The sequence below is a fragment of the Triturus cristatus genome, chromosome 7 (genome assembly GCF_964204655.1).
Source record: "Triturus cristatus chromosome 7, aTriCri1.1, whole genome shotgun sequence".
NCBI lineage: Eukaryota > Metazoa > Chordata > Amphibia > Caudata > Salamandridae > Triturus > Triturus cristatus.
The window spans coordinates 1,444,295,231-1,444,319,746 of NC_140590.1; the positions used below are offsets into that span (position 1 = coordinate 1,444,295,231).

The 24,516-nt window shown below is 46.0% G+C and overlaps 1 protein-coding gene across 1 annotated transcript in view; it reads right to left on the reverse strand.

The window, feature by feature from the left end:
• The window catches only part of MYL9 (myosin light chain 9), a 95,456-nt gene that overhangs the window by 23,514 nt on the left and 47,426 nt on the right, over nt 1-24,516 (reverse strand). Inside the window, exon 2 of the mRNA XM_085619186.1 lies at nt 6,170-6,372. Coding sequence (XP_085475312.1) covers nt 6,170-6,353 — 184 coding nt within the window. The 5' untranslated portion in view covers nt 6,354-6,372. The remainder of the gene's footprint in view (nt 1-6,169; nt 6,373-24,516) is intronic.

Below are 24,516 nucleotides of genomic sequence, written 5' to 3' on the forward strand. Positions count from 1 at the left end.
TCACACTGCATACCTGACCCCGGAGCGTCTGATTCGCGCAGGCCTGTGCCAGGGGGCCTCGTGCGGGTTGTGCGGGGTGGAACCGGCAGATTTCTTTCATATGGTCTGGTCTTGCCCTCGCCTGGACAGCTTCTGGGGGGGAGATTGAAACTGACTTAACTGACGTTCTGGGATGGGAGGTCCCCCATGACCCTCGATTAGCGCTGCTGGGCATAAAGGATGGGCTGGATGGCTCCCGTAACGAGCACTATTTCCTAACCACGGCCCTGGTGGTGGCCAAGAGGGATATAGCAGCCGCCTGGAAGCAGGTTGACCCACCCAAGGGAGACAAATGGCGGAGAGGGGTGGATTGGTGCGCTGCACAGGAACGGACACTGTACGCTGCGAGGGGTTGCCCCAAAAAGTTCCGTAAAGTATGGGGGAAATGGCTCGGGGGCCTAGTTTAGGGGGAGGTATGCGTGGGGCGGGAACGGAGGGAGAGGGGTGGGGGAGAATGCTTGTGCTGCAGTTTTTTAATTACTATGTGACGGGTCTGACTGCTACCAAATTGCTCAATTCGCTGTATGTCCTTTTTGATCTTGATGCCTATTTGAAAATAAAAACTTGTTTATCAAAAAAAACTAATACAGAAGATTTTCCCAAGAATTTTATTTAAATGTCATGTCCTGACCATACAGATTAATAAAATGTGAACAAATGACCAGAATTTTTTCTCTGGGAAAGGGATCATTGTTTTGATGAAGGCTTTTGTAGGTGACTTTTAGGTCCCTGTTCAATAGTGCGTTTATGAGTAGGGTTGAGCAAAGTTTTTAATAAGTGAGCATAATCTCATTGAGTTTCTGATTGGTGGCCTACTTGTATCTTGCTGTGTTCCAGTGTTTCCTATGCCTATGACTTGGACAAAGAGCGCACTGCTATGGCGACCCCAACCATATATGGACAGGCCCACCCTTTCTAAACAGCCGCTGCCATTGTAATTGTTTGAAAAAGTTTCACTAGGAGCTGCAGGCGGGGATGAAAGTCTGCAGAACTAGGCTTCTGCTGTGATTGGCTTGAGTCACTAGAGTAGGGGAGGCGTTCAAGCTGCGCTAGAGGACAAGCATTTAAGCTGGATTTAGTAATGCACTCCTTACACAGGTAGGATTTAGGCCTTAAACAGAAGATCGGGAGCCAAAAGATTCCCCTACTGCCTGCATTGCAAGTGGAAACGCCCACTGACCTGCAACTACTTCCTGGTACTTGACGCTGCACTTCAAGTCTGTTGCGATGAGGATTCGCTGCTACCACACCAATCGAGAACTAGGTCTATGCTGCTGTCTTGGCAACTCGTCCCCACAAATTGTAGAAACTCACTCCTTACACAGGTAGGATTTTCCTGTAGAATATTTATTGGTAAAGTATGAGAACGGCTCTCGACGTGGTGCTCCCTCGCCAAGCAGCTGCCAACTGCCGGCCGGAGAACACCGCACAATGCCGTCAAAGAAGACATTGATCACATTAGGGGCTCATGAAATAAACACATCTCGAGAACTCACAATAAATCACAGCACATGGGCAGATGCTGACATTTTCTTCTTCTTTCTGATCAGAGGAGGTGGGGTGGGTGCTGCTGCGACTGTCCCTAGCCCTTCGATGGTAATGTATAGCACTGCCCTGGGGAAGTGAGGAGATGGTTCTTGTTACAGTGGACCATGGTAGTGCCTGGTTGCCCAGGCCTATCTCCCAAAGAGTGCCAAAGAGTTGGGCTCTATTGGGATGGCTGTAGCATGGCTTTATGGGCTTACTGGTTGGTCCAGGCTCCTTTGATATTGGGGAATGGATGAGTTTGTTCTGAGTGAAGATACACCTAAAGGCCCTGGGAGTAGTCATAGGAGGCCCAAAGCTAATTCATTGTTGTTGGAAGGGCCATCTAGGTCAACCATGACTCTAGGGAACGGTGGTCAGGAGATCAATGTCTTGTTTTTCACTTCAAATTGAATGTACCTATTGAATGATGAGTATCTGAACACAAAGGCTGTTTTTATTGTATTTTCATGCTTTGCAAATAAATATGGCCCAAGCGTTGTTATTCTTAAACCCAACGAGTAGTTGGGAGAATGGGCAAGATGTAGTTGTGGAGCAAGGACATGATAGCATGCTAACCTTCCATCCATGACTAGGTGTGGCGAGGTGGGTTGGGGTGGTAGGGGTCCCCCACCACAACGTAGACTTCTCTTTCAAGTGTTAGTTGGTGCCAGCAACTTGTGAGCATGTTCTATGCAATTCTGTACCATCCTTAGCTCTTTCTTGTGATTACCCTAAAACATTTTGACTTGATTACTCGCAAATATTTCATATGCAACTGCATGTCTCACTTGGCTTTTCGTCGTGAACACTCTGAAACTGGTACACCGGTCACTTGGGAGCATTTTTATAAGACTGTATGGTTTATATTATTCTCTGAAGTGACTCTAAACAAATAACGCTTATGTAAAAAAACAAAGTTTGCAATAGTCTTGATTTGTTTTTTTTAACATCCCTGGCGTGACATCACAGGTACTTTGCAAGGTGTTCCTACATTTTGCAAGCATTTCGGGTACTTTGCAGCAAAAAAATAGACAACTTTACACGTTCTTCTTTATAAGTAATTGCACATTTATTTATTTAGGGATGTCTTAGAATGCTTCTATGCTGCCTTGGAGTCCCTTGAGCGTGCTAGGCTACTAAGCGTATGTTAAGTTCCTGGTCAAGCAGGCGGTATTCTTTACCTGGTTGGACAAGATTTGTGTTCAGAAGTTGCTGGTCGGATTCATTCAGCCAGGGGCAAAGACTGAGTCTTAGGTTCTATAACTGCAAAGCTGGGAGTGCATGGAGCAGAATAAGTCGCCAGCATTAAGCTCTGCAGAAATTGAGCAGGATATTAACATCACCAGGCAGAAAGAAGCTACATGGGAGCTCCTATATCAAAGACCTTCTGCATTACTCCTCGGAAGAGCCCTGGTTGGGTGTACTAGTAGCGTGCTACTCGCCGAAAAAACGCTGCAACACTTCATCAGGGGTGGCAAGTGCTATACAGGTGCAAACCTTTTTCCCTCTTCTATCCCTCCTCTATCCTTCTCAATCCAAATAACTGACTAACATATACACCACTCAAATTACTTCATATTTCACTATACTATTTCATCACTAACCCTTTATGGGCTCCAGGGTAGCATTCTACTCACCACAAAAGCATTTCGACACCTCATCAGGGGTAGTAAGCGCTATATAAAAGCAATTATAATACACTACAATACTGCCTTAACAGTATCGATTATCTTACCTTGACTAGTTGGATCCAGTGCTTTAAATGGGCCCGTACTGTAGGGTACTGAGTACAGGCACTTTTTTTATTTTGAGAGCGAGTGTACCTGCACTTCTCAAGAGTGACGTAATACTTTTAATTGGATAGTACTGGCACTTCTTTGAAACAAGCAGGTACTCTGGTACAGGGTACCTGCACTTCTATTTTTCCATTTTAAGCACTGGTCGGATCCAAAAAATGACACTATCAAATGAGAGTGATCACACAGTACAAGCATCTTGAGCAAATCCTTGAAATACCGTAAAGCGTGCACTACTTAAATCATTCCAGTGTTAAGCTTATGTCTGTGTATTAGAATAATGTGATTGTGAATTAATATGGTTTATATATGTAATAGCATAATGTGCCTTTGGCCGATTGTAGGTCTTTGCAATGGTAGAATTTCCTCCAGCTTATGCCTAATACAATGAATGTTGTCTTATGTGTTTTGGTTCATCTGCAGTTATGGTTCATGTGCATCTTTGTGTACGGTTACGTGTGTTTGTTCATGTGTATCTATAAGCAGTTAATGTGTAGGTTTGAGATAGAAAGTGGTTGGTGAATATGACTGTCTATTTGTGATGTTGTAGTATGGATTTTTGTGTTGTTAATGCTGCTGGTAAGTGCAAGATGCTGTCTGTGCCACACGTCTGTCTGTTTGATAGGTAGCTATGTTTGTGTGGCAATGTTTGTGTGTGTATGTGATTGGCAGCGGCTATATGGATGCTTTTGGCAGGTTGCAATTTGTATTATTTTCTACACCTAGTGCCCTGTTTTGCTTAGTAGATAGCTCTGTGTTGTTCTGCTTGTTTATAGACTGACCCTAGTAGTAGCTTGTTAACTGTTTGTATGTTTGTGGTTGTTGTGTAGACTGGTTGCTCCATGTGGTTTTTGGGTAAGTGTGTGTGCGTGTGTGTGTGTGTGTATGGGGGGGTCATTGCGTTGATGTAGCAGGTGGGTAGCTTGGAGTGTCCATGCTTGTGTGTGTATGTGTGTTTGGTGGGTGGCCCTGTGTTTTGTGATGTTATTGGCTAGCTCGGTTAAAGTGGCTTTTGGATAGTACTGTGTTTGTGGTTGGTCAGTACGTCTGTGAGTTGGTCAATGTATGATTGCTAGGGAGTGCCATATGCATAGATAGTAGGTGTAAGTGAGCGAGAGAAAGATAGTAAAGAAAGAGAGCGAGAGTGTGTGTGAACGCACATCCTCTGTCATCTTGGCATCAATCAATCAGGATGTATAAAGCGCGGCTAATCACCCGATAGGGTATCCAGGCGCTTGCAGGCCACTGAGGCTTATTCAAACAGCCAGGTCTTGAGGGCCATTCGGAATTCCAGAAGTGAGGGGATGGTCCGGAGGTGCGTGGGAGGCTGTTCCAGGTCTTTGCTGCGATGTGAGAGAAGGCATCTGTCTAATTAGAGATCATACAGGGCAAGTTTGATCATTAGATGTCTGTATGACTCACAGGTACTTTTGTATGTCTCTGCTGTCTGGGCAGCAAACCTGTGGATGTGTGACAGGATGTCTGATGAATAGCTAGCTCTGTATCTTGTTTAGTGGAGTGATGGTGCGGTTGTGCTTGCTTGTTCAGCAGTCACTAGTTCAAGTTGTAGATGAGGAATTGTGGCCCAACACTCCTTACCCTGTTTGATAATCTCCTTTATCTGGAGGCAGTACACTCTCATGGTTGGGGCCAACTACACGTCTTTGAATTGTCAATTGAATAAATGAATATTGAGTGGTTCTACTCGAGTTCACTAACAGACAATAATCCTCCACAGGTGTGTAATAAATATCTTATTGTCAAAATGTTTTCTGAACAAAGTTGACAAATGTAACCATTTTGTCTTGTAATTTCTTTAATATCCTTACTTCTTCTCGGCATCACGTTTTGTTGTACAGTTTTGGTTGTTCACATTCGTCATGAAATGTATTCACGTTGTACTATGCAGTTTTCTCTGTTGAGAACATTCTTTGTGAAATGGTTCCAAGGTCAGAGAATGTGTTCAATTTTAGTAAAATCACAAACGCCCTATTCCTAAGTGGACCAGCTCTTTAGTGGCTCCCAGTTCTTCAAACCAGCCAACACATTTCTCACCACCTATATATCTGTGAGGCCTGAGGCCTTCTCAAGGCTCATATATGCATATTGTATAATCCTCCAATTAGGTGTGATCCATCACGGGCTACATCCCCTACGTCGTAACTATCTCTCCAGTCCTGTGTTCAGGTTGTGCCAGTGGTTATATTTCTGTTTGTTTGTTTCATAGTTATTATTGTGCAGCCGTGTGTCTGCGGTTGGTAGGGAGCTGTGTGTGTCTCTCTGGCTTGTGTTAGCTAACACTGTGAATTTAAGGGTAGCTATACATTTGTAGCTGTTGGGTAGCTCTCCATTGGTAGGTCTGCTTATGTGACCCTGTGTTCTCTGCCCATCTGGATCTGGCCACTATCACACAGATCCGCAAGACGTCGGCTGGAGGGAGTTCCTTCTCCTAACTCGCTATGAAGACCTAAAACCTCCTACCTCTGCATCTCAGGCAATCACTGTCACTGCCTCAATTCAGGAAGGACCTCAAGACTTGGCTCTTCAACTGAACTGCAGACCCCCCTAGCGCTGTGACACCCTAAGGGGTGATTTGCGGCGCTCAACAAGAACCTTGATTAATTGATTGATAGATTGATTGATGGGCGCTCTGGTATGGTCGGTGGGTAACTCTCTATCTGTTGCTGTGTTGTGGGAGGCTGTGTGTTTATGTGTCCACCTGGTTGGATCTCAAGTAGCTCTCAGGGTTAAAACTGAGCACACTATATGTGTCTGCTCAAAGCATGCACACACACTTTCCAACATACCTAGGGATGCCAGCATGTCATGCAGATCTTCTTTATCTACGAAGCCGTCCCGGTTTTGGTCGATCATATTGAAGGCTTCCTTGAATTCTTGGATCTGGGACTGGTCAAACATAGCGAAGACATTGGAGGTGGCACGCTGAGGGCGCTTCTTGGTGGTCTTCGCTTTGGTCTTCTTGCTGGACATCTTGGCGGCTGATGTTCACCTGAAATTTGAGAAAAAAACGAGGAGGGATTGTTTTATAAGACTGATGTTCTGCAGTGACCACAATAACATGTCAGGTACTTTGTATCAGAGGTCAGTAGAGCTTGTATGTAAGGGAGGAAAGACGGGGGGCTGTATGGTACAAGCTGTCTGTGGAAAAAAGCAATGTAAAAATAAAAGTTAGACAGGTGGTCTCAGAATATTGTTTACAAAATCATTGTCCTATTGGGCATAGGTTTTTTAGGTTAACTCCCAAGGGGCAATTGTTTTGTAGATTATGTTTAGGAGACAATATTTATGTCAGAGGATATTCTGACAATTATATTTTGGGGGCACCTGGTAAATAGGTCTGATCCTGTGGTCACTAACACACACAGTGAGATGATGACGAAAAATGGAAACTTATATATAGATCTTAAATATTTTATATAAGGAAGTAGGGAGCAAGGCATATTTTAGGGCAGTGCAACTGGTGCAGTCGCACCTGGCGCTGAGCTTGGGGCGCTGTGTTTGGGAAATACTTATGGGTTTAAAAGCAACTGCTGCAGAGGTCCTTGTGTTTCCAGCAGTTTAAAGACAACAATAAAAATGTCAAGATAACTCTGGTGATTACTGTTCCTGATAGCGAGAGATCAGAGTTTTGTCTAGTGGCAGTTTTGACTCATCATGCAGTAGCGCAGATGGTAAATATGCCTGCTGCAAATTAATTGTATCATGCAGATCCCAGAACTGTATTTTATGTGGATAGCTCAGTGAGTTATTGTATTCATTAGAGATACTTTTGTTACTTGCAGTTCATACATTATAATCCAATTATAGCACAGTGACCAATGAGCTGCCATCAAACAGATGCAAGCAAACTGCATGGTATAGGTTAACATGTTATATTTTTTTCCCATGCTTTCATTACCTAATGCTGCTAAAAGGGGTTCATTTGGGTAGAAATACATTCTAATTAGAAAACCAAACACCAACCATTTTGGTAATTTTTTTTTTACATTTTAAATCCTCAGTTTGTGCTTCTCCAGACCAAACAAACAGATGAAATGCGATTCCTACACATTGTAATCAGCATTGTCTTAGCTAACATTTCCTATAGACTGATTCACACATGTACGATTCATTGTCTCTGTACATCTCTGCCCAGTTTCAACAATGAATGGATCTATTTTTATTTATTAACACATAGAGGGATGTGGTGTTCAAGACAGGAGCCTTTTGGTTTCCTGCATTTGCAGTACCTTGTTCATAGTCATAAGAGAATGGAGGTTCCTTGCCCATGAATCCAAACCGGTCCTTGGGTCCTGCCATTGTGGGAAATGTGACAGGTCTCATGACCCATTTCTACCAAGCCTGCCAGCTATTGGGAACTCATTGGTCGGTTACAGTAGATGCAACCCAGAAACTGAGCATGAAAACTGCATGCACTGTGATGTGAGTGTATACTTCTGTGATGTGCAGCACAACCGCGCAATAATGGATAGCCAAGAAGCATCTCCAGAGCCAGAAAAACAATATGAGCTGGGATATACTCATCGTTAATATCCTGTTAGGATCCCAATGTTAGACTGCAAATTAGGAATCAGACAGGAAATTGCATGTTTCTTCTATCACCTTCTATGAAACTGAGTTTGCTGGGAAAGTATATGCACACACACATGCACGCACGCACACACACACACTCTCTCTCTCTCTTTTTTTGCAAAGCAAAGATTCATATGCAGTGCCCTTCGGTTCCCATGCCCAGAAGTCACCGTGCGGGCATGGAGCAAATATACAGCTATGCACCATCACATCCAGATGTGGGCTGAAACCACCGTCTAGTTCAGTGGCGTAACCTATTAGTGGGTGAGAGCCATTGCTAAAAATGTTTTAACATTTCCAGATTCAGTCTGGTGCCTGTGGCAATTTAAAATGTTGGAAATCTGTAGTTAGAGGTGCCCATTAGACGGTAGAATTCAAGCATTTACACTATAGGTTATGTATTGGGACTACTTCCTGTGTCAAGTGGCCTGACTTCCGATTTATGTGTGAAAGATCAGCACAGGAGTATACAGACGCTTCCTCAGTACCAGGCAGTTCTGCGTGTTGCTACGTTTCCTCGCTCCCGCTAGAGTTTGGCACTCGGCCATTCCCGCCCTCGCTTTGATTGTGTTTTTTCATTTACTCTGGTTCCCATGTGTTACTGACTTTTTGCTGTTAGAGGGTTAGGAGCTTGCCCATACTTTGTTCATACCTTTTCTACTGCAGCGCCACGATAGAGCCCGCCGCCTCTTCTCTTTCCTGGTCAAGAAGAAGACTTCCTGATATTCTTCTGAAATCCTCAAAGCACCACTGATGGGAGGCTTGTTAGGAAACAGATACCAAGTGTAATATTTCAGCTGTTCCTTATATTATGTGAATATTACTGATACTGCATCCATGTTATTTTCAAGGTGTTTGTGCTCTAACATATGTTTCTACCTTCCTGGCTGCCTCAGTGAGACTTCTGAATCCTAAATTTTCAATTACTTGGTACCAGCTATTGCCAGAAGATCATTCTGGGGCCTGCAGTGTCTTTATTCTTCCTTATGCACTATTTTCCCCAACCAGTCATAGTGATTTGCTGTATATTTGGCAACATCTACGAGGGAGAAGGGAGGGTAGGGATTCCCACCAGATTCAGCAGCAGCTATAAACCTGGCAGTTTGTCAGGCCGACCATGAACCTGAACGTGAATTCACAATAAGTAATTACTCAGGGTATCTACAAAATGCAGGACAAGCTGGAAACAGCGCGTCAGGAATGGGCTATTTTGTTAGATAATTTTTAGAGAATACCACTAGGGACCCACAATGTCTTGGCTGCATGAGCCCCAGAAATCTATGTATTGTAGCCAGTGGCGGCTCCACCGGTAAGGCGAAGGAGCATCGTCTCACTACTTTTAAGTAGTGTAACAGAGGAAAAATAAAATGATAATAACTGAATGTTATAATCATGTTATTTGTTACTGCAGCTGGGGTGGGAGGGGATGTTCCGATGACAGGGAAGGGGAGGAGTGGTTTGTCCACTCCTAAGTACACATGACTGTCAGGCTGGCCAAAGAGTCATGCACACTTTCCCTGTTCTCCACACAGGCTGTAGAACAGCCTGCGTGAAGAACATGCCCAGGCTCCCTGTTCCTGGCTGAGCGTCGAACCACAACGCTCAGCCAATCACTACTTTGCATTGCAGCATTGTGATTGGTCAGGGGAGCCTATGTGCTTCCTGGTTCCCAAGTCCTGACGGAGGTGGCAGGGATAAGGTAAATTATTTCCTTGTATTTTATTTTTTTACATCTCCTTCCTGCCCCACCCTACCACCCCCGATCCGTGCAAGCCGCCACAGATTGTAGCAGCATCTCCTTTGATTCCCCTAACAAACTGCTGATCCCATACATTTAAAGCCTTCCTAATCTAATGCGATGTACAGTTTCTTGTATGCCCTAATCTCTTCCAGTCTGAATTTTGGAAGCACCTTAAAGGAAATAAAGCCCTCCTGAAGGCTGCAAAATCATTCTTCATTTTGGAATAATTACAAACCTCAGACCAAGGGCCACAGGCCTTGAAATAGTTACCTTGTTCTGTCACTCTTCTAGCTTGGTGACAAAGGCCTTGGCTTTTCAGGGTGACTGCAATAATCTGGCTGAGTATTGCTCTGCCAAGATCTCTGCAATCTATGATGAATTTAAGGTACAAAAGATAGATTCCAGAAGTGATTCAATAGGGTCCTCTTCAGACCCTTTTCGAAAACTTCACAATACCAGTCGTAGAAGTCTTCCCCTTCAAGCCATCGCTGCGAAGTCAACCCATTTAAGTGCTGCCTTTAATGAGCTTGGCAAGGTTGAAGGCTATTCTATTCTCATTGAGGTCAGAGTCTCGAGATGACCTGCGCCCAATCAAGGTATGTAAGGGGCTCTTTCAAGCAATCAAAGACTGTCTCTTAGTAGCCATTAAGGCATCTTTGAGGCTAGGCTTAGTGGAAACATCAGACAAGTCACTCAGCCACTGGTGATAGCTAATGTCATAGAGAAGCACCTGACCACATGGCTTTCTAGCCTTTTGCTAAGGGGAAGTTTCTTGACAAGTGTCAGTCACTCTTTTGCCCTAAATATTGTACAGAAGCTGCCCTAGTGGCAGCTCTAGACTGACTTAGGGCTTGGGAAGGTGGGGGTCAATGCAGAGAGTCTTAATTTTAGATCTGTCCACGGGATCTGATAAGGTGAACCATGATTTCCTATTAGACTATTGAGTGCAGTGGGACTTACAGGTCTTGCACAATCCTTTTTAACCTCTTCTGTGCCCATGACGAGATGGTCTCGTCATGGAGCACGGTCGCGCTGTGCCCATGACGAGACTATCTCGTCATGACACCCACCCACTAAGGAAACGCCCGGCACAGGAGGGGGAAAAGGCCTGGCACCCAAAGGGTTAAACAACAGAACCCAACCCATGGTGTTGTCTTCACCCCTCTCCGGAGACTGTTTTGCCCTAAGGTGTCCCTCAGGGCTCAGCTTGGTCCCCTATCCTCTTTAATCTATGCTTCAACCTCTTATTAGGCAGATGCGTTCCTTTGCCTTCAACACCATCTCATATGCAGAATGCAGCTGCTTGTGAAATTTGGCAAGTCATCAGCAAACTCCAGCACTATGTTGATTGACAGCCTTCTGGGCATCCAGAATTGGATGACTGCCACTGTTCTAAAGCTCAATAGTGATAAGACTAAAGTGCTACTGGTTGGGGGATACGCAGAACATTGGTTGTCGGATTTCTCGTCTCACCAACTGGGAAAGCCTTGTTGTCCTATCCCACTTTACATGAATCAATAAATCAATTAATCAATCAATCAGCATTTGTAGAGTGTAGCACTGTGACCTTAGGGGTATCTGGGCGCTGGAGTGCGAGGTCTCAGTTGAAAAGCTAGGTCTTGAGGAATTGTCAGGAAGAGGGCAGAAAACTGGGTGAGCAGAAAAAAGGCAAAACAGAGGGCAGAAAAATGAGCAAGCAGAAAAGGCAAAACAGAGGGCAGAAAAACTAGCAGAAAATGAAAAACAGAGGGCAGAAAAAAGAGCAGAAAAGGCTTAACAGAGCAGAGGAGGGCAAAACAGAGGGCAGAAAAACGATCAAAAAAGGCCAAACAGGGCAGAAAAACAAGCAGAAACAGGCAAAACAGAGGGCAGAAAAACATGCAAAAAAGGCAAAACTGAGCAGAAGGGGGCAAAGCAGAGGGAAGAAAAACAAGCAGAAAAGTCAAAATGAAGGGCAGAAAAAAGCAGAAAGGCAAAACAGAGGGCAGAAAAACAGGCAGAAAAGGCAAAACAGAGGGTACCGCTCGTGTACTGTGACCCTGTGCTAACCGGAGCAGGACTGTCCCTTTGCCGGAATCACCAATCCAGTGGGAAGGTTGGAGTTGCGCTGGACGCTGTGGGGGCCTGATTGCCGGGACTGCGAGGACCAGGGTTCTCTGTGCGGACTTCATCGAGCACACCTGGTTGCTCTTCTCGGCCCCGCCTCCTCACGGCAAAGACTATTGCCATATAAACATCCGCCCACACGCGCTAGCGGGACGCGCACGGGACGCAGCCCGGGGCGAAGCCCGGGCCAAGGGCGGGCCGTTGTAGCCCGTTCGAGCCCGAGAGAGTCCGGACCGGGCCACCTCTCTGTCATTTACGGACTCACGTGTAGGTTCTAACTGGGCTCATTATATACATTGTTTGTTTGTATTTTGTAGGCCGACAGGGTTTAGCGGGTATAGCGGGTGTTAGGCTCTTGTATGACATAGCTGTGGGTGCTCCAACGCTCTTCTTCTATATACTTTGTTTTAAGCGTAATGGCTACCAAAGTGGGCAGGAACCATGCTCATAATGATAATCTTACGGGCACTCTAGACAATTTCATTATAAGAGCTAATTCAGTGATAGACCAGGGCATAGTTCTCATGGAACGTAGAGTTTCGCAAGAACTTGCACTGGCCAGACGTTCTTCCCTGGGTCCTTTAGCCTCTGCCTGTACCTCCCAAGCCATTGAGGGTACTCCCAACTGCCCAGGTGCCAAATCATCCACACTCCCACTGACCCAATTCATAGATGACACACCACAAAGCGATACTACGAGCTGTGACGAATTGCTAACATCACCGAAAGCCAGATCCCCTCCACCACTGTGTTCAGGTCCTACCCTGCGAAATAAGAAGGATAAAATTCTGGTGATGCCTCCCAAAACCAAGTCCAAAGCTCCTAGCGGGAAAAGAACCCACCCCGGGGGAACTAAAACCACAAAGCGTCGGGAAAATACAACCACTGTAGCTCCCACTATGCTCGTTGAAGACTTCGAGCCCTGTATCCCGCACCCAGATCTTAATCCTCTTACGGTTGATGTAAGTGCCCCTCCTAACACCTCGCTCCAAGCTGATGGGGCTGTAACAACCTTACAATTAAATTCATTGCTGCTCACCTTACTAGATCCTCTGACAAAAAGGATAGACAACATAGCAACCCACCTGGCACAGCTTGAGACCTATATCAAGGGTGCATTTGGTAACGCCCATAATAACACACGATTGCAATGCTCCTGCCACTGCACCCTCAATAGTAGGACGGATGGGATAATGCATGCTGCATCTTCCAATTATTCAAATACTCAGCTACTGACTAACACCCCTGTAACAGTTCAGGTAGCTCCTGATAATATTCCTAATCCCCCCTCACTACAACACGAAGACAGGCTCTCTGACACTCCATATCCAGTTCCCAATATACCAGTATCTGTTCCTGCGGCAAAAGGTAGTGCTGATGGAAGATCGACAAGGAGGGGAGGTATGGGAGAGGCACTTGGGCCCACTACGACAATTGATTTACCTCCCGAATCATGCCCCTATGTGGTCATACTTACAGGGGTTCCTGAAATTAGTGAAGCTACTCCAGAGGATTTTAATTCCCTAAAGAATAAGACGATGCAATGGTTGTGTACCCATAGGCCCCTGCCCCCCCACGTTAGAAGTGAGATCATCATGGTCAGAAGGGTGGGTTGGATAGGACACACCCCTAAAACTCTACAAGGTGACTGCGTTATAGTCAACTTCAGGGATCCTAGAACAGTGGAGTATATCTGCAGGTGGGGATCTTCCCGTTCAGAAACCAAAATCGCAGTATGTCCACTCACTTCTTTTTACCCTAGTGAATCTACGATCCGGCAGGAAACTGAATGGACCCATGTACCCCACTCTCGATGGGGGCGTGGCGGGGAAACAAGGCGAGATGCTCATACCTTGCCTTGTCCTCCCATCCCCCTTTATAACAGGTTCAGCCATTTAGATCAGGTAGACTGACTGGCTATGACGACAAATGGAACCCAGGATTCCAATCAGAATGAGGTAACTCGAGAAGGTAACATGCTTTCCTGCAACAGGGAGTTTCCTTCCCACCTTGGAGGGACCAGTACCGGCTCATCCCCTGAGAGAAACGACTGCAGTATTAGTGAGCAACTTCTCACAGTAAATTTAGGCAATGCTAGTACTGCTCCCGTGCACCCCATTGAATCCAACCCACTGGAGAGTCTATCCCATTCGCCTGATCTCCTACCCTCATCCATGAGCCACGTACAGCACATGACCATAATTTCCTGGAATGTGGCGGGATTAAGTACCAAACTTAAGTGCCCTGAATGGGGCACCTTTGTAGATACCTTTGATGTGATTTTATTCCAAGAGACCTGGGCTAGGGAGGGAGCCCACAGATTGGGGTTTATGGCCTTTAATACCCTGGCGCGTTGGGGAGGCATCGGGCGGCCTTCCGGCGGCCTGACCACGTGGGTTGGGATCCACCTGGGCTGCAAAGCAGAACCAATTCAGACCAACTCAGATGACATTTTATGTGTCCTAATGACATGGCCTCCCTCCATTAAACTAGCACTAATCAACGTCTATTCCCGCCCTACAGCACTGGCAAAGGAATCAAACACTATTAGGGAACTATCAGTTTTTCTCGATTCTTTGAATCGGGAAACTCAGTATATAATTGCAGGCGATTTTAACTGCCACTTTGAGCCCTTAAAAGGGGTGAACGAGGGGGCCCTGATAGAAGAAGATGAGTTCTGGGGAATCCCTCCCTGCAATTCCGCTCCTGCTAAGGCTTGGTCTCCACTAGCCACACAGATTACGTCCCTTACCCTCTATAATTCGGTTAGGGTGGTCAATGGTAGGAAACCCTCGGACATCCCTTCTAGGTGTACGTATAATAAAAAAGGCCACGAATCCCACCTAGATTATGTCATGGTCGAAACCAGGCTTTGGCCAAAGATTGTGGATCTGGAGGTTCTGCCCAGAACGGATAGTGATCATAATGCCCTGGTGTTAAAGATGGCATCCCCCTATATCTCAAGGAGACCTACTGAAGTGCCAATTGACCCTGGCCTTGTTTTATCCACCAACAGGAGGCGTGTCAAATGGGCGAAACTGCGAGAGAAGAGGGAGGCACTTTCTAGCCTATATTCAACCATTCTCCCTTTCCTCACAATGGCAAGGGACATTTGGATTGCAGGAGAGTATCCTGTTCCATCTGTGAACTTGCTTACTCTCCACCAGGATCTGGTGGATACGCTAGCTGACACTTTTAATCCAATTGTAACATCCAACAAACCCATGGTGCCCCGCCCTTCCTCCTGGTATAATGCTGCGTGCAGGAAGTCAAAAACTAAACTGCTAAATGCAATCAAGGATGGTACTGATAGCACAATTATTCGTGCTCTTAGACGCTCCTACAAGGAAGTAATGGAACAGGCAAAAATCGCCTGGGACTGGGAGCGCTGGCACAATCTTGCCTCTGCACTTACTACCAAGGAATCGCGGAGATTCTGGGCAATTGTGAACACAGGGACTGCTGAACCCCGTAATGCAATAGAAGTAAACCTAGATCCAGGGGTTTGGGAATCCCATTTTAAGTCTCTTTATGCAGTAACTTCAGATTTAGATGTTCTGCCTATACATTTACACACTCCGGGAGACGAGGAGGATGTGATCCTGGAATTCACCCATGAGGATATCACCATTGCCTTGGGAAAACTGATGTGGGGCAAAGCACCAGGAATAGATAAACTTCCCGGTGACATGTTCAAGGAACAACCTATGATTTGGGCCCCGTACTTGTGCGCTTTATTTAATACTATCCTGCGAGGTGCGGAAGTCCCAGGCTCATGGTTGGGAGCTGAAATTATACCTATCTTCAAAAAGGGTTCACCCTTGCTCCCAGTAAACTACAGACCCATCAGCCTCATTGATGTCCCCCAAAAAATATTTGCACGACTTATCCTAGATCATTTGCAAGAGTGGATCAATGAGAATGAAATTCTGTCACCTTACCAGGCTGGTTTCACGAGCAAAACATCTACTACTGATCAGATTTTCCGCTTAGTTATGCAGTATTGGAAGACTGTCATTATAGAGGGTGGCAGCCTCTATATGGTGTTTGTTGATCTCCGTTCAGCATTCGACACTGTGCCAAGGGGGAAACTGTGGGCTGTTCTCCGGGACCTGGGAGTACCCAATGCACTATTGGCAATACTAGTGAGATTACATACACAGAATTTTGCACAGGTCAGGTGTGCGAGGGGAGGAGTTTTGTCTGCGAGGTTTCCGGTAAACAAGGGAGTTAGGCAAGGGTGTGTCCTTGCCCCTACCTTGTTTTGCCTATATGTGAATGGGTTGATATCCTGCCTGGATGCAGTATTAAACAACAACGCACCTAGGCTGGCAGGCAAGAAAGTCGCGGCCATAATGTTTGCCGACGACACTTTTTTACTATCTAAGTCACCCATGGGGATACAGCGCATATTGGATGGGTTCCATGAATTTTGCATCGATCATGGTCTACAGATCAATGTAGACAAAACTAAATTCATGATTGTTAATCCCTCACCACGCACCAGACCCCCTCCTACTTTGGATACAGCCTTGTTAGAGAGAGTGCAGACCTTTCAATACCTAGGTGTCACACTGAGCGAAAACCTTTCCTGGGCTCCCCATCTTTTAAAATCACAGCTCAAACTGACCCAAACAGCGGGCGGAATACTGAAAATGAATAATGCTTCAACATACAGGCCCATAAGTCCAGGGCTCGAAATCTATAAAACCAGGGCAAGAGCAGCGGCCCTGTACGGTGGGGAATTATGGGGGCACGTTGTGAGTCCTGAATTAACCAAAGCGGAGAATAGATTTATGAGGCAGCTGCTATTGCTCCCACAAAGTACTCCTCTCATTCCTTTAAGGCTCGATTTGGGTTTATTCCCAATTCAGGAGGAATTATCTATAAAACCCCTTAGATTCTGGAGGAGACTATGGCTAACCCCTGAACTTATACAATACAGAACCGAACTTCAGGAAGTACTAAATTTGAGTAAAGCTGGGCACATTCCCTGGCTCTCCTATGTCAAACATGAACTAATGTCAATGGGCCTTGCAGACATGTGGCATCAGCCAGCAATTGCCTGCAGTGAGATCTCGGGGAAACTGCTCACCCAGTGTTATAGATCTAGACGTACTAGTGCATGGTTGCATGACTCATGTAATGGTTCTCTGGTAAATTCATTCTTAGAGATAAAAACTGTATACTCTTTCGAGGATTATTTGAATGTAATTTACCCTGTACTGGCCAGAAAGCTATATATCCAATGGAGGTTCGGTTGCCTCCCTCTAGCATGCCTTACAAACAAGTGGTCTAGTTCCGGGGTTTCCAAATGCCCAGGCTGCGGCACGGACATAGAGAATGATTGTCACATCTTATTCTTCTGTCCTATGTACAGTAGAGCCCGGAAGTACTGGATTGTACCGATCTGCAGGAACCTGGGCTTTCGCAAATACGCAGATGCACTTAGAATCCTTAAATCGAATACAGCAGGTCATATTGTGTTTGCACTTTCAAAGTATCTACATGCATTTTGGATAAAAAGGAGTTTTATAATTCGAAACAGTGCCTGGACAAACCTGGGTTTATCAGCTCTAAATTTTAGTACTGTTGTTCCACTGTGTATTTTAATGTACTGTGTTTTATATGCTGCTTTTATGGCCGAAACAGGTCGAAATAAAGTATTATTGAATTGAATTGAAAACAGAGGGTAGAAAAATTAGCAGAATAGGCAAAACTGAGGGCAGAAAAACAAGCAGAAAAGTAGGCCTAGGTGGTAAAATTCCGCTCTGTTCGCTGAGTTTTCTGCACTCCACGCAGCACACGGAGTTCTGCAAACTGTTTTTGCCTCGCTCATGACCGCCAAAGTTAAGTTAGCGAGGAAAATCCACCTCCTGGTGAGGTTTCTCAATGCAGGCGGTCAGATTTCTCAGTAGCGGATGGTCGTGACCACTCGCGTTGAGAAACCTTCCGTTCACGTTGAGAAAGCTGCCGCTCAGGCAGAGAATCTACTCGAGCGGCAAGAAAAAAAGGAGCGCCTTCTTGCGCTGTGCATGGTGCCATTCGCGCTGATTTTAAAGTGCGAGACAAACACCCGGTGCTGAAAATCAATGCAAACGGCATGACCAAATGCACTCTACTGCATGCGGAACTCCATGTAGCGCAGCCAACTTTTTGGGTCACTTCGCGGACTACGCGGAACCGCAAACTACGCCCAGGTCAACAGAAAAGGCAAAACTGAGGGCAGAAAGCAAGCTGGAAAGGCAAAACAGAGGGCAGAAAAACACGCAGAAAAAGGCAAAACATAGGGCAGAAAAATGAGCAGAAAAGGCAAAACAGCAAGAAATGAGCAGAGGAGGTACAAACAGAGGGCAGCATGTAGAGAGGAAGCAGAGGGTAGCGGACTGCGGGCACGCTGGACTGGAGAACTGTAGCAAGGGGGAGTTGGCACGGGGTACTGCTCTTAAAAAATCTGGGAGTATAGTTTGACCAAAAAAGATCCTCACTACCTCAAATACAGGCGGTCTGGTTAATATGATAGAGTATCCTCAAAGCTCTAAGAAAAATGTGTCCTTTCCTCCCTGTGGAAAGGTTTGGCCAGGTGGTTCGTGCCTGAGTACTCTCACCTGGACTACTGTAATGCCATTTATATGGGCCTGTGACCCAAGACAGACCCGCTGCAAAGTTTGAGCACCAACAGAATATGGCTGTGAGAATTGTGATGGGACTTAGAAAATGTGATCATGCCTCACACGGACACCCCAGTTAGCGAGGATGCTCATAAGAAGGCGGGCTGTGCTGAAGACAGCAAGTTTGATCCACAGAGCTTACTATATAGCTTGCTCTTTCTCTCTGAGATGGTCACCTCCCCTACCATCTGGAGAGGCCCGCCCAATCAAGTACTACTGATTTAGTGCATATCCGCAGAGCAGAAAGGGTTCAGCAAGAGGAACGTTTTAATTTCATTTTTGCAATTTTATATAGCGCGGACATGGCCTGAAGGCATCTGAGCGCTTTACAACAGTAGCATGATACAAGGGTACAGCCAATTACAGTTACACTAGTTACGTTCAGACATATTACATCGGTAGCTTCGACCAGGACAAAAGCAGCCACTGTACAGGAATGTACACGGTTCAAGCGTTGATTGAGATGGTGGGGACACAATGGAGGTCATTTGTCTCCTGGGTAGAGTACTTGGGTATGGTTGTGGGTGATTAACCCAGATGTCTGTCAAAGACGAGGAGCTTGAGGTCCTTTTATGCCAAATAGGAGGAGCTTGAGGTCCTTTTATGCCAAATAGGAGGAGCTTGAGCTTCCTATCCTTCGCCTCTAGGCACTGTAATGCATTGCCACAGGAGGTCTGTGCTACTCGTGACTGCTGCGTATAAAGAGACAGAACGATTCTGCCTCTAGGTTCAGCCCTAGCTACTTCTGAACACGAGTCCTTGACTGGATAATTACACTTCCATCCAGCAGTGGGCGTGGCCTCATTGGGGGCGGGCCCCGGAGGATGGGGTTTGGCCTGTCAGGTTCTCAGAGCAAGAGCAGCCATGGCGGGACATTTGATGGGGGCGGGCCTGCAGAAGGGTCGAATCCCTTGCTTTAGAAGCCACTCCTACCCGGTCCTAAAACAGAAACAAAAGACTTCTGAAGCTACGATTCTGTGTCCCATGGAAGCTGCAAACTCTGCATGGATGTGTGCATAGTTTCTACACACAAACTGGAAAACTACTTATATAGGTTCAGCTCCCCGTGGTCATTGGGTAATATCGGCTCCTCATCTGGAGGCTGCTGGTATCGCCTGGAACACTGTGGCAGCCCTGTGAGTTGGCGGGTTTCAATAAAGGCAATGCTGCGCTCCCACCAAAGCTCATTAGGCTTGCTGAGGTGAATGGGTTAATTTTCAGAATCTCGCATTACGTGCATTTACTATTATGTATGCGCTATCCCGAAGTACTTAGAAGTGTCCGAAAGGTTATACGCAGCACATTCATAAATACATGTGCAAATATTTAAATTTCATCCCCTGTTGCGATAATATTCCTTTTCCTCTATTATACCTACTTGCCCAACTTCTACGTTCCATCATGGCACCCATTGTGTACTGCGACTTCTATCCTATAATCTCTCCTACTCTGAGGGGGTAAACCATGGGGTCAGAGCACACATTATCATTTAATTTCTTTTTTTCCTATTTTTCCTTCCTAGCGTTTATTTATCTCACCCCCCCCCCCCCCACTCTTTGTTTTTTCCCCTTAATTTTGTTGCCTTTAGTTTTCTTTGTATTACCTGTAAAAATAAAAAAAGAAGAAATTGCTCACATCTAGTCGTTTTTTCTACGTTCCATTATTCCTTCTTCCACTTCACTGCGCGATTTCCCCTCCCCCACTGCTTTCTTGCGTTCGAACGCGTTTCGCACAGCAGAGACGTACAACAAAGTAACTATAATAGAAAGCTAATAACCCCAGAACACTTTTATTTTGGCTTTAACGGTGGACCCGCTCTCACACAAAACAAGTATCCTCCCTGTGCCAACTTTGAAGCAAACTTGTATCAGTCGGGAAAGAGTGACAGTTTGGGAGGTACTCTCTAGTACAACCTTGACTGGAATGAGATGGAGGAGTTGCTGGTGCCCTCTTCATCCGGGGCTCCAGGCCATCTTTCAGGTTTGACCCCCTGGCCCCTCTCCATCCCTCAGGAGCCCTCCTGGCTCAGCTCCCTTGTTTGAAAGGAGCAGGAAGTGGAGTTATCTGCGGCCTGTGAATTCCTGTCATTCCTGCCCCTCCCCCGCCGTCTGCCCGAGCCCTCCCCGCCGGAGCAGTGCACACAGAGCAAGAGACCCTTTTGAAATCGGAGCTCCCTGTGTACAGAGCCACTGAGGGCTGTGACGGGCATAATCCGGGGGCAGAGCAGCGGCTCTCGGTGCCTGGGAGCGGGCAGGAGGGGACCACCGTGGAGGAGGCATATCTGTGCCTTCAGCGCCCCCGCTCGGAGCCGCTAGGCGGAGCCCTTATGCCGGAGTCCAACTCGCAGCATCACCCCCCCCCCCCCCCCCCCCAGTCACCGTTGTGCACCGCAGACGCCAGTCAGTTGTACAGTTCTGTGCCATCCACCCCCGCCTCCACACACACTCACTCCCTTGAACCTGCTGCCTGCAGGCAAACCTCAATGCCATTAGAGTATATAAACCACTGTAATTAAAAAACAGATTACAGAGGTATATTACAATATATTTCACGAGCGGGCATCACTTCCACTCCCTTCTGTGATCGGTCAAATATCCAAACAATAGTTTATAAAGTGCATTAAGCCGCTGAGTTCCTATAGCTTTCTGGGTGCACTTTCCGAATGTCTACTGAGGTTCCCGGGGGCCCTCTAGCGGCGTTTTTGTTCACGAGCCAAGTGGATAGTGCATTTGAACACTAACAAAATAACCCCACTGTACTAACGTATAAAAGAAAGAGTAAGCATTACCCTTCGAGGGTAAAAGTAACAAATAACTCTGCTCCGTTCAATTTTTATCAACCGAAATATGATCAGGTTTTAGCTTTTCAGAGAGATGCACATTGTGCAGCACACTATCACTCTAAAGGATTTTGTCATCTCAGATTACTCTGATCGGCAAAGATCAAATAGTTTGGTATAGTAAGTAATACACGTAAGTTAAGAAGCCCCGCCTTAAACCTGCACCATCCTCCGCCACAAACCAGACCCTGCACTTCGCCCACTCCTATTTGTGCCATGTCTAGATGCTCACAGAAACAGAAACCCACTAGATTGAAACGTTATGATTTGGCTCCCTCTAGTGTATTTTCCATTAATTGACACGTAAGAGGCGTTCGCGTAGAACGAGAGATATTCGTTGCAGCGTTATTCCACTCCAAAATCCTCGAACTTTAAGTTTTGATAACAGTCATGAGTAAGCCAAACACTGTGCATTCTATTTATTAAAAAACAGGAAATTAACTGGGAGGGCAGAGTCAATGGCCTGGCCTTGCTCCAAGACTCATAACAAGCGCTGACCCTTGAACATATTGTGGCATGTCATTTGTGCAACAGACGTCCGAAAAATGTGTCAAACACTTTAACATTCAAACGAAATGCATTTCCATAACATGCAGACGCGTTTCAACTTTAGAGCATTAGATTCTTTATTGCGCTGATTTAGGCGCATTTATAAGAAGAGCTGGTTCCTAAACAGGAACGTAGAAATGTCCATGACACATGCGCCCCCCCCCCCCCCCACTGCCCTAAAGACGATGTCATTTTTTGTTTCTTTTGCAGTTTTATATTGAGCGAGCTCGACTCGAAGGTTTTAGAGCGCTTTACATGAGCACCAGTTACATTACACAAGGACACATTCGGGGCATATCAGCAACAACAGGCGATAATTATTGCTAAGCGCACTTAGCGCTAGGATAATTATCGCCGGCTATCGCTGAATTTTATCGCTGAGATAGCGTGCTATTAGCTTATCTCAAAAGCGATAAAATTCCAGGCGCAAGCTGCCAATTGTGCGATTATCGCTGTAAATACAGCGATAATCGCACAACGTTTGGCAATAGCTTGCTGATAGGGCAGGGTAGACTCAGCCATGATATCCACCTTCCATTGGATATCATGGCTAAGTCAAACTAAAAGCAGGCGTAAGGAAAGTAGCGATAACTAAGGTTAGCACTTTTTTTCTTAGCGCTATGCTTGTTAGCGTGCCCATTGATAATTGGAGAAATGTCGGTTAGCGACATTTCTCCAGTTATTTTGAGCTGGAACGCCCACTTTGCATCTCATTAGAGATGCAAAGGTGGGCGTTACGGGAAAGGGCGCTAAGGCAAGGATTCACGCAATAGCACGACCTTGCTGATATTGTGATAAAATTATCGCCGCTTTTCGGCCGAAACCGGTCGCAAAAGCGGCGATAATGTTTTATCCCCGCCTTGTTGATATACCCCATTCATTTTTTGGTAGGCAGGCAGGGTAGATTACGTGTTTGCCCGGAATAACAGGATGGTGAGCCGAGGCTGAGACTCGCACCTGGTTGCCCAGCTCCAAAGTCTTTAAAAAAAATCTTTTTATTAACGATGCTCATCATACAGTTCAAATTCTGACATCTCATGGCGAGCATACAATTGTAGTTCAGCTTATATAACACATCGTAAAAAGGTCAAATCACAACTCCTGAATTGTTCAGTGGCAACCTAACAATACAGTGTATAGTGTTGGGTGTGGGTTCCCCATTGTCTTTTCTATCCCAGTGGCCCTTCCACCCAGGAAATTCAAGTCTCCAACGATGCACCCCTATACTGCTGCCAAGGACCATATATTCTCCCACTTTTTGGGGCACCCTCTGCTTCTATAAACCACTTCTCCTGCCCTCTGGCACCAGTCTAGGTCATTCTCCTATTCCGCCACCGATGGGGGGAGAGGAGCCCCCCATCGCTTCGTTATCTTGCGTTTCGCCACGCCTGCCGCCAACGCAATCCAGAGCCTACTGTACCGTGGCCAGCCCTCCTCGTCCGGGACCATCATAAGCAGCCACTCAACGTCCATTGGGACATTTGCAGCGAGGACTCTGGACATTACAGTCATCACCTTCTGCAAATATCTGGGGATGACAGGGCATTCCAACAGGATATGATAAAAGGAGCCCTCCTGCGCACAGCCCCATCGCCCCAGTGTATGTGTGCCCCATTGTATGTAGCAAAGCGTGAATAATAAGAGCGATGCAAGACTTTGAGCTGTATCAGCCGGAATCTGGCACGGATCACTATGCCTCTGGGACTGTAGGGTTTCTACCCCTTCCTCGTCGTCAATGTTGCCTATATCGTCCGCTCAGGTGTGCCTAATAGAGCCCAACGGGTCAGAGGAATTATTCATCGATTTCCGATAGACTACCAATATCCCTTTGTCTGGAATGGGGTCTGCTAGTAAACGGTCCTCTCAAGGAGAGGAATCAGGGGTCTTCACCCTCCCGAATATGAACCCGGAGCGCATGTCCAGGCTAAAGATAGCAGAGTCTCTGGGTGGCCGACAGTTCATATTCCTGACCAAGGGCCTCAAAGGACAACAGTGCTGCCCAGCTTCAAAGTTGGCAGATCTGGCTGTTATGCCACAGCCTCTTTAGTGAGCAGAGTGAGCTAAGAGGCAAGTCAGTAAACATACGCAACAAATGCGAAGCCCATGTTACTAGTTGAGATGGAGAAAACTGTTGTCATGTAATATATATATATATCAAGAGAGGTTTTTGTGCAGTATACATCCTGAACACAAAAGTGGTCTCAAATGTGATGGTAACGGAAAGCAAGGCACTATGGATCAAGTTAATTTTCTAAGATCATGCAGTTTGGGAATGCAGGGAAATAACAACTGATCACAGGTTTCCTAGTTGTGCAGTTCATCTGTTAATTGGGTATTTGTTTCTCGTGTTTTGCATGGAAATGAAATGAAAATAATATTTTTAATGCATAACACGCACCTAAGAGCAGGTACCTTAGGGTTATCATCAAAGGTTAATGCTTTGGGAGCTACTTCAGTACACTGGGTAAAATAAATACAGGTATTGCATGTTAAATCAAGTTGCTCGCTCTCTATTATTTACTGAGCGTAGACATGGCGCTTGCGGGGAGTTGCACAATTTTGCACTGCGTCTGCAGGCATTTTCATGTGAAGTAAGTCGACACTATGCTTTGTTTTGCGCTGTGCCATATTCAAAACCTCGGTGACTAACTCTCC